The sequence below is a fragment of the Lolium rigidum genome, chromosome 3, assembly GCF_022539505.1.
Source record: "Lolium rigidum isolate FL_2022 chromosome 3, APGP_CSIRO_Lrig_0.1, whole genome shotgun sequence".
NCBI lineage: Eukaryota > Viridiplantae > Streptophyta > Magnoliopsida > Poales > Poaceae > Lolium > Lolium rigidum.
In genome coordinates, this window is record NC_061510.1 from 20,228,232 (window position 1) to 20,239,167 (window position 10,936).

The following is a 10,936-nucleotide window of genomic DNA, read 5'->3' on the forward strand; positions in this document are numbered from 1 at the left end:
GTACCAACCTTGGGGCCCTCACTCTTTCCAACGGGAGCTGACTAGGCACGTCCCTGGTGGCCCACAAAGCAGCCAATGGCATCTCGCCATCCCTGCATGCACCTACAGGCTACAGTACGCACACCCCATGGCTAGCTAGGCCGTAGCTATAGCTTTGGAGAGGTTGGCCTTCAGGCCTTGGCCAGCCAAAGACAAGAGCAGAAGATTGGGATATTTCTATCTCTAAAGTAACTGACACAAGACACAATGGAAAGCAAAAGCAAAGAAGAGAGAGACAGAGACAGAGAAGAGAGATGGCTGCATAGCTTCTTGTGTAAGACGAGAAGAATCCAAGCATTACATGCACATATTGTAGTCACCCAGACTTTGCTATAAAGCCAGACTCCCTCCCCTGCCCCTTTCCCTCCCTCTCTCTTCTTCCTCTCTCCTTGGCCATTAGCCATTGGCACCAAGGTACGCCCTCCTCTTCCTGATGCATCTTCACTGCTTCTCTTACCTTTGCTATATGATCACAATCTTGGTTAGCTCCTGTGACTAATGTATGTGCAATTGCATCTTGCAGGTTTTGTACATTTGTAGCTGATCATTCATTCACATAGCTAGCTATTGAAGCAAGGCTGGTGTGGCTGTCCGCATTTTAGCTTTGGATAGCCTTGCCTGCCTGCCTAGCTCCAACCAATCGTTTGCCGTGAGAGTTCTGAGAGGAAGAAGAAAGCAGATATGGCACCCGTGAGTCTGCCGCCGGGTTTCAGGTTCCACCCCACCGATGAGGAGCTCATAATCTACTACCTTAAGAGGAAGATCAACGGGAGGCAGATAGAGCTTGAAATCATCCCAGAGGTTGATCTTTACAAGTGTGAGCCGTGGGATCTACCAGGTACATCTCTAGATTGTTATTAGTTTCTATGTTTGTGTGATTCCCTAGCTAGCTCCTGATAGATATTTGAATCCAACCCTACGTCCATGTAAGTATCAGCAATCAGTTCACATTCTTGGCTTCCTATATAGGTTTGAATTGGGGATAGCTCTGAATAAGGAGATACAAGACTAGTAGTAATTAGTTAATTAAATTCTATTTTAGATAAATAGCTGCTTGAACTTTGAATTACACTGTTATAGGTCTACTGTGAATTAATTATGGGGTTTTGCAATTCATAAACCTTAATTGTTCACCAAGGAAAGTACATGCGTGGTTCTGATATTTGTTTTGGATACCCTGCTGTGAAGACACCAAGCAATCTTATTCAATTCTTGTACTACCATCCCTCCCAAGAAATGCCAACGCCTATTCTTAGGAAAGAATAATCACATGTTCCCTTCTTCATGAGCACTTCATCGTCCTGTTATATTCAAATAACGACTAGTCTTGTAAAATTGCAACACATTTAATTTAATGTATGCATGCATTTGTATATTCATTTTCCCAATTTATTTTCACAAAAAAAAGTTCAGTGATCTATTTTGGTACCATTTCATTTTTTAGTTGACTGAAACATCTATATTTCGCCAATTTATCCTACTTTGAATTTTTCCCATGCTAGCGCTTTGTGTGTGTGAAAACTACACCGTGAAATTTGCTTCTACTTTTAAACATTTTGTGCACACCGAAAGCTGTGATATTGATAGATCCTGATCCTTTTTGTTGAAAGAAGTTAATCTTCCAAAAGAAATGTCAAAATTCTGCCAAGTGTAAAGGTCATCATGTAGATATGTCTCTGCATTGAGCTACTTGAAAGGGAAAGAAATCCTTCATCTCAGTGACAGCAAAGCGAAAGCTTATATATTTTGGATCATGTCACAATCACACATAGATTTGAAGAAAAGATATATTCTCTTTATCCACTTGCAATTTGCTTTCAGGCTTGATCGTTTGCTAAATTTCACTTTGCTGCATTGTATGAAACTGGAGCTGTGAAAAAAACGAAAGGTTAAACAAAATGGGTTATTTTTCTTCTTCTTATTTGGTGAGTGACAATACCAATCAAGAAATTAGAACAAGGTTTTGAAAGATGGACACAAGTCACTGAGTCAAGTCAAATCAAGAAGCTGAACAAAAGTTTCATAAGTCAAGCAGATGAACAAAAGTTGCACAGTTTCCAAGACAAGATAATGCATATAAAGTGTTATTATATTTCATTTGAACGATGGTAGGCTAGCTGTATAACGGTCAATAGACACAATTGGGTTCTACAATTAGCACTAATCATGGTTAAGGCGCACCTACTCATAAGAGATGGTTTGTCTTGTATATATGTGTACTGTATACCTGACTTCTCCAGTAACTGAATATTCAGAAAAATCCTTCCTTCCGAGCAAAGACCTGGAATGGTACTTCTTCAGCCCTCGGGACCGCAAGTACCCGAACGGATCAAGGACAAACCGCGCAACCAAAGCTGGGTACTGGAAGGCAACCGGGAAGGATCGTAAAGTAAATTCGCAGAAGCGTGCTGTTGGTATGAAGAAGACCCTTGTGTACTACCGTGGTCGAGCCCCTCATGGCTCTCGCACTGACTGGGTGATGCACGAGTACCGCCTCGATGAGAGGGAATGTGAGATCGACAATGGCTTACAGGTACTACAATGTGGGAAAATCCTGACCTAATCATGTGAGGTTTCGCATGTTACTTAGCCTTTTAATCTCTTCTGGACATCACTGCTTCTGGAACCCTAAACGTGGCGTAGTTGGGCCTTTGACACAAACGTGTTTGCATATCTGTATACAGGACGCGTACGCACTGTGTCGGATTTTCAAGAAGACTGCGCCCGGGCCAAAAATCATAGAGCATTATGGCGTGGTGCAGTACGACACCGAGCAGCCTCAGTGGGCGGCGAGCAGCGTCGAGCGCTCCCCGACGCTGGACGTGTCGTGTGATGGAAGAGGTGGAGACGACTTCGAGAGCAGCAGCTTCTCGTTCCCGACAGAAGCGCCGATGGCAACAGGATCCATGCACGGCGGTGGGTTCGGGATGCAGATGATGGGGGCGCCTCACGAGGATGGCAGGTGGATGCAGTTCCTGAGCGAAGACGCCTTCAACGCCACCAATCCTTACTTCATGAACCCGGCTACCTCTAACTTCTCATGCATTCCATCCAAGGTACATATACATATACAGAAATAACGCCACCGACTCAGACTTCCAGTAGTAATATATTCAGATCAAATGCAGTAATTTTTTGAATGCCTAATGTGTATACATGTTAATGCAGGTGGATGTAGCACTGGAGTGTGCAAGGCTGCAGCACAGGCTGGCTCTGCCGCCATTGGAGGTGGAGGATTTCCCGCATGATGTCAGCCTCGATACCAAGACCGGCATACTCCGGAGCAACCCCAACGAGGTTGACATCCTTCAGGAGTTCCTGTCCGTGGCTTCGGCGTCGCAGGAGCTGATCAATGGCTCCTGCAGCAGCAGCTATCCTGATATGTGGTTAGGTGCCGGCACGAGCAGTGCTGGTGCTGGCAGCCATTACATGAACGAGCTGTCCTCTCTTGTTGATCTCGGAGCGTCGAAGGCAAAGGAAGAGGCTGACAATTTCTACCAGCTGTGCGGTATTGGGGCGTCGATGAGCCGTGACGAACCAGGTAGGCTGGTTGAGATCAGTGAAATGGAGGAGTTCAAGGAAGAGAAGAAGCAGGTGGAGAACCTCAGAGGTGTCAAGCTGGTGAACAATGACCTTGGGGAGGTAATTAATTTGCTTCCACGATAATCTGATTAGTGTATATATACTGTGAGATATAATGGTTGCTAATCACAATAATCCATTTCTGTCAATCAGATCGTTGTAGAAGGAGATGAAAGCAATCCAACAGAAGGCATCACACATTATCCTATAAAAGATACCGCAGACAATTCAGGTACTTAAATTTTAGCTGTAACATGCACTCCAATGGGGTAATCAGTTAGCTTAATTTTAGCTCTTACTCAGAGCCTTCAAGCATGCACTAACTGAGTGCTAGATTGCAGGAGAAGCCGGTCATCACCTGACCGATACCACTGACGCAGGCGTCATCGACATGGCCCCTATCTTCTCGCAATCTCAACCTGACGACTTCGCTACTGCTATGGGTTTCGACAATGATGACGACGTCAACCCCGACGCATCCTTTGATCTATACGAGAAGGTTGACGTCCAGCGCGGGCTGTTCGTTTCACGGGTCGGCGCGTCGAAGACATTCTTCCACCGCGTCGAGCCACCCAAGATGGTCAGCTTCCACCTGAACCCTGTGGCGAGTGAGGTCGGCAAGGCGATCGAGAAGTTCCGTTATCTCCCCGTCACGTCCAAAGTTAGTGGTAGTAGTAGGGTTTCCATCTTTGGGAAGGTGAAGGCACTCATCAGGGGCAAACTCCTGACGAGGAGATCGTCATCACAGTACCAGAGTTCGGAGACGACAGTGAGCGAGCTGCTGCAAATCGTGTCGCTCCTCTTGGCACCGAAGGAAGTTACTGAGGAAGAAGAGCCGGTTGGGAAGAAGGCGAAGAAAGTGAAGCCGGGATGGGGCTGCGATGGGTGCAACAGTGCGTGGCAGTTTGGGCTGCCCAAAGGGAGCAAGGGCATTTCCTCCATGTTTTTGAGTGGGAAATGGGCATTTCTAACCTCTGCATTGGCCATCCGCGCTCCAGGGCTGTGCAATCACTGAAAGGTCTTTCGATTCGACTATCTCTGATCATGACTGTAACAATATTTGTTTGTTTGTTCTGCTATAACCTTGGTAGCGGCGCGTGCGTCTATTAACTGCTGGTGTATAATTGGAGGTTGTCGTCATTATTTGTACGTCGGTGTATTAACCTGTATCAAAAACTATTGTTACATATGAGTTGTATAAGTGCAGATATAAATGAATATATACATACAAATTTTATTCAGGGTATCCCTTCGTGGGAAAATGTCCTCCCACTTTGTCAATTGTCATCATGGGATCCAAAATGAGCTAATTACTTTTTTTTTTAAATCACGCCAAAGAAGTGCCTTGTTTTTATAGAAGGTAGAAACTCATTTACAAGACAACCAAAGAGCTAATTGCTAGCAATGGGATTGGCTAAACAACACACCCACCTAAACCCCAACACTCCTAGAACTCTAATCCTACTCTCGCTCCTGGTTTTGTTTCCCTCCGAAGATTGCAGCCTCCCAAAGTCCAAATTCCGCTCTGATACGCTAGGCTAGCTGCAAAAGTGAAAACTGCTCTCTAGTGTTATCGAACACTCGCGTTGCGTTGCTTCCATAACTTTCAGCAAGATGATGTATTTGCAGCCCTGCAGCCTGAAGGCAGGCGTGCCAAACCTGACGTGCATACCCACATTGGACGATGACATGTTCGACTGTATGTCTGTATCCTCCTCTTGCAGGCTGGTAAAGCAAGCACTTGTTTGATCCTGAAGACCGTGTCGAAACCTTCTATCCGACGTCCACAACCTCTTCCTCGCAGCCAACCAGCTAAAGACTTCGCATTTCAGTGGCGCGAAAGATCTCCAGATCGGCATCAGTAGTCTGTGCGTATCACTGGCCGAGTACAGCCCTGACTTAGCACGAGTCCAAGAAAACTAGTACAGCCCTGACTTAGTACCAGTCCAAGAAAACTTGTCATGCACTTGACTGTCCCTCGACACTCCTGCAATCAATGTTCAAGAAATCGTGAATCGCTAACTTATCGGTCAGCCTCAAAATAGAGATTAATCGCTAATCGGACGATTAATCGATTTTATCGGTCGGCCATTTATCGGCTTAATTTTTTGTAAATTCTAATTTTCGGCACTAAATTCTCTATAATATGCTATGTATAGATAATATTGAAGCATTGAACAGAAGTATTACCTTGATTCCTTGCATTTGAATCAATGAAAATGGAAATTTTGAGCTAATGCATAGTTCTACAAGACTATAGAACGAAAATATCGACTGCCAACCCGAATTTCAGCAAAATTTCACTGAAAATCGGCCAAAATATCGGCCATCGAACTGAAAATCGGCCGAAATATCGGTGTGGCGATAAATTAGCCGAGATGCCGAAATCTTATCGGTTACCACCCGATTCACGATAAATCGGCCGATAAATCGGTATCTCGGCCGATTTTTTGAATAATGCCTGCAATCGCCACACAAAGACTTACACATTGGATGCCAGGGTTAAGGATTGGGGATTATGAGGAAAAGATTTCGGATTTTTATTTTTAATATAAAAGAAGGATCTAAACAGTCAATTCAATTTGGACGCAGGAGCTTTCTGCAAACAAACCGCTGGGCATTCCAGTTGAAATTGTGTCGTTGTATCCACATCCACATCCAGTGTGTGCATGTTTTCAGTCCGTGTGTCAACTTGTTGGGCAAAGTGATTGCCATTTGCAAGTTGTTGGACTGGTTTGCATATGCGGAGCAAGTATATGTATGACCGCTATTTGGCTCATTTTAGATCCTCTGGTTATACTTAAATGACAGTTGACAAAGCGAGAGAACATTTTTTTCCAAAATGGAATGCTCTCCATAAAATTTGTCATCAATCTACGACCTCGCCGCTCGCCATAGCCAACCACCCTCGTTGTCAATCTCCACCCTCGCCGCGTGTTGTCACTGCTGTATGGCAGCTAGGGTTATGGATTGGGGATTATAAGGAATCGTTTTAAGTTTTTTTCTTTTAAAATAAAAGAAGGGTCTAAACAGTAAATTCAGTCTAGACGCAGGGGCATTTTGCAAACAAGCCAAATAGAGGAGTGTGCCACTTGCCACCGTGTACCTGTTTCAGTCCGCATGTCAACTCGTTGACACGACAATCAACATTTGCAAGTTGTGGGACTGATTTGCACATGCGGGACAAATGTAATTAGCTCACTTTTGGCAGGACTGAAGATGCAGAAGCACATCGCAGCTCTGGAGGTGTTCCAGAGTTTGACGATGATCTAGGTGGGAGATGTACTTCCGAAAACACCGATGGGAGCACCTCTAGCCGTCTCCCCAACAACCTTTTTTTTATCTGGATGGTGTTATTTGGCCCAGCCGCGCCCCCGGTTACTCGTTTCTCCCCCCCGGAATAGGTCCTTAATCCATCCGGAGAGCCCAGGCCATCCCTGCCCACCCGGGGTGCGCTCGAGGACTCAGGACGAGAGAAAACCGGGGACGGGCCCGCTCTGTCGGTGAGAGAACACGCGAACCCCACCATTTTCTCGACGCAAATCCCCCCTCCCCTCTCGTAGCTCTCTCGTCGTTGGCACCACCCCTCGCCAATCCGCCAGCTGGTTGTCTGCACTCCGCTGTCCCAACTCCCGTCAGCCTATATTACGCCATCCCTCCTCCCGTCTGCCTATATTCCGCCGTCCCTCCTCGCGCCGCGCCTCCCATCGACCACACCCGACAGGTGTTCGCCCATTTGCCTGGACGGAGATGGACTCGGACGAGGAGGAGGAGCAGATGTTCGCCGAGCTTTTGAAGAAGAGATGGCAGCCACCGCCCAAGACGAGGAGCACATGTTGATCCTAGCTTGCTTGTCCGGCCTGTACGCGTAGAAGGCCATTGGTCGACATGGTGGGTCGGCACCAGGTCGCCGGAAGTGCAAGCCGAGGCAGCGAATGGAGGGCTAATGCATGCTCTACGCCGACTACTTCGCCGACAATCCATTGCACGGTGAGGCTGTTTTTAGGTGTCGTTTCAGGATGAGCCGGAAGCTCTTCCTGAAAATTGTGTATGCCCTTCGAGACTACGACTCATGTTGAGCAAAGAAAGTAGCTAACTTGATTCTATGCTGTGGCGGCTAGGGTAGGAACCCTGAACAAAACCCCTTATATAGCTCCTTAAGGTAACACTCTAACTGGGTCACATGGGCCAGGTACAGAACAACCCAACAACTCTTCAACACTCCCCCTCAAGAGGGGTCATAGATATTTAGCATTCCCATCTTATCACATGCCAAGTTGCGTTCTTTGGTTCCCAAACCTTTAATTAAGCAATCTGCAATTTGTTGCCCTGAACTGACATGATCTATGTTGATGATCCCATCATCGAGTTTTTCTTTGATGAAGAATCTATCTATCTCAATATGCTTTGTTCTGTCGTGTTGCACTGGGTTATTTGCTAGGTTAATAGAAGACTTGTTGTCACACCATACATTCATGCAATTGTTCTTCAATACCTTTAGTTCACTTAACAGATTCCTTGCCCACAACATTTCATTCAGCCCTTGTGAAAGTTCAGAGATGGTAAACCTAGAGGGGGGGTGAATAGGTTTCTACAAATTTTAATTCTTTCTTTGCAATATTAGGCTTTGCGAAATATAAAGGTGAGCCTAATGCAAACTAGGTGAGGCAACCTATATGATGATACTAGTAACTCGAGCACGAAGGCTCTCACAGGCAACTATATCACAAGTAAGGAGTTCGGTTAGAGATAACTGATAGCACGTGGAGACGAGGGTTTATTCCCGTGTTCCCTTCCTTTGCAAGAAGGTACGTCACGTTTGGAGGAGTGGAGGTCCCATGAAGGATTCCCCAACGCCACGAAGGCTCACCCTATTCTCCGGAGCCTATCCCATGAAGAAATAGCTCACTCACTTGTGGTAGACTTTGAGGTAGCCTCCAAACCTTCACAATCTTGTCAGGAGCAAATCCACAGCCCGGATGCTTCCGGACCTCTTTTGCCCACCTAGGGTTTCCAAGGAACCCTAGAGAGCAAGTATCTTGATGTATACAAGGGGAACAAGATTTGGCTTGGTAGAACGGTAGATCGGGTCCTCCTCTATCTTTTTCCCGGAGGGATTTGAGTTTGGGTGGAGGAGGAGAGAGATCTCAGGCTTTTGGTGTTTCTAACAATGGAGTATGTGAGAGAGAGCTCAAGAACAACTTGTAGTGTAGTGCCTAACCCTTCAGAGGTAGGAGAAGGGGTATATATAGTGTCACTTGAAATATGGCCGTTGATGACTTGCCACCTCAGCAACTTCCTCGAGGAACCCGGTCAACCGGGCCTGGGACCGGGCCGGCCAGCGCAGGGGCCGGTCAGATCGGGCCAGGGACCGAGCCATCAAGTCCAAACCGGAGCTCGGACCGGTCCTTGACCGGGGTAGGTCATTGTCGTGTAGTAATGCCCCTGGATGTCATCAGCGTAGGAGTCGGTTGGCGCCGGGGCGCCCGGCCCACAACCCGGTCCGACCGGGCTCATGACCGGACCAGCCCGGTCCAAACCGGGCCATCGACCGGGCCATGACCAGGAGGGCTCTGTGTCTTACAGAACATCCCCCAGTTTGCACCAGTCCAGAGGCCGGTCGGCGCCGGGCTAGCTGGTGCCAGGGCCGGTCTGACCGGGCCTATGACCGGCCAGGTGCTGAAGAGCCCTTCTTGATTTTTGTCGAAGTGGGGGGTTTCCCTTTACCTTCTTGTTCCATTGATACACCATTTATGCCTCTTTGGCAAATACCTGGGATTAACCTCATAGACATGTATTAGGCCAAATACTCTAGCACGGTGTCATTGTTACCAAAATAATGGATAAGGGTAAAATACCCTTACAATCTCCCCCTCTTTTGGTATACGATGACAAACCGAGCTAGGGTCACATATATATATTATGATAAGCTTTAAACCTTGATTCCATATAAGATATTAAGACAGCTCCCCCATAATGTGTGCACTTGGAGAAATTGTGTTTGAATGCAAAGTGCACCATTTGTGGAATATGAGAAGCTCCCCCAATATCTTTAGGAAACAAGCATGGTATGGTCATGTGTATATCAAGATATATAAGCATAAAGCATGATCATCCTAATATAGAGATTAAGCATACACGTACTTGTCCATACATGAATTATTTAAAGTAGCAAATGGTTCTTGAAAAAGAAAGCAAATAAGCACAAGCCAAATAAGAAGCAAATAAAGTATCAATCATGGCTTGTGCAACCAAGGAACCCCGTGATCCTAGACTCTACTCTCTTCTCCCCCTTTGGTATCGGAACACCAAAAAGGCGAAGAAAAGAGTAGGGATGCTAGCGCTCCCATCAGTAGAACTCGGTCCCAGCGGGTGGAGAGCCATCATCATCATCCTCGTCATCATCAACCTCATCATCCTCATCATCATACTCTTCATTGTCTTCATCATCAGCTTCTCTATATCCAGCAGTAACAGGGTCCTGAGCAGATCTAGGGGGAAGACCACCATGATCATACATGGAGAAATCAAAGTTTTGGAGCATCTCATCATCAATGGGAGGCATCTCCCAAGTTGGTGCAATCACATGCTCCATCTCAGGTCCATGAGGAGGAACAAGGTGATTCCTTGCAGCCATGAACTCATTTTGGCGCGTCCTGGTCTCTGGTTCAAGGCAAGGCTTTGATGAGCAACATCATTGGTATTCCTGCACATATGCCACAAGCTGGTCAAGAAGAGAGAAGCACCGCGCTTGGGGCGCCTAGAGTAGCTGGAGCTAGCTGCAGGGTCATGCCTTTCCTTGGAACGGTGCTCAGAGGGCATCATGGCTGGGATTTCTGGTTTATTGTCCTTAGTAGGAAACTTGAATGGATCCATCTTGACCAGTTGATCTTTCTTGTTGTAGGGAGAAGGCACCACCTTATTGATGAGCTGCTGAATGTACTGAGCATAGTTTGGAGTCATGCGATCCGAAACAGAACGCCTCGGTTCACAGTAGATGAGGTCACAACCATCAATTGTCCTAATGTTCTCAGGACGGCAATAGTACATCAGGTTAAGGTGGTAGGCATGGCATTCACTTGATTCTCCTGACTTGCTGATGAGATTCTCACGGAATAGCTTGGCAAGCACAAGATAAGAGTAATACATCCCAGAGATAGTGGGAGGACCAGCTGTAGGCTCTGAAGGATAGCAGAAAGCAATGTCTCCATGAGTGAACTTATCCTGAGAGTGAATCTTAAATCCACGAGCACGGCCACCACCAAATCCCATGGCTTCACAGAAATCAAGATAGTTGCAAGTGTACTTCTCTTTA

General features: G+C 46.5%; 1 protein-coding gene across 1 annotated transcript; it reads left to right on the forward strand.

Moving 5' to 3' along the window:
- Position 1: 1 nt before the first annotated feature.
- On the forward strand, positions 2 to 4,839 carry LOC124701257. Its single transcript, XM_047233304.1, has 7 exons — positions 2 to 453; positions 563 to 877; positions 2,295 to 2,572; positions 2,724 to 3,095; positions 3,208 to 3,681; positions 3,775 to 3,853; positions 3,963 to 4,839. The coding sequence occupies exons 2-7, from the start codon at positions 721 to 723 to the stop codon at positions 4,634 to 4,636; spliced, it is 2,034 nt and encodes a 677-aa protein (XP_047089260.1). The 5' UTR covers positions 2 to 453; positions 563 to 720; the 3' UTR covers positions 4,637 to 4,839.
- The last annotated feature ends 6,097 nt before the right edge of the window (positions 4,840 to 10,936 follow it).

Bases quoted from the DNA above. Each gene is read 5' to 3' on its own strand.
- LOC124701257 (XM_047233304.1), top strand. From the start codon at position 721: ATGGCACCCGTGAGTCTGCCGCCGGGTTTCAGGTTCCACCCCACCGAT. The intron at 3,096-3,207 runs GTACATATACAT...ATGTTAATGCAG, and splicing joins TCTCATGCATTCCATCCAAG to GTGGATGTAGCACTGGAGTG. The intron at 3,854-3,962 runs GTACTTAAATTT...GCTAGATTGCAG, and splicing joins AGATACCGCAGACAATTCAG to GAGAAGCCGGTCATCACCTG.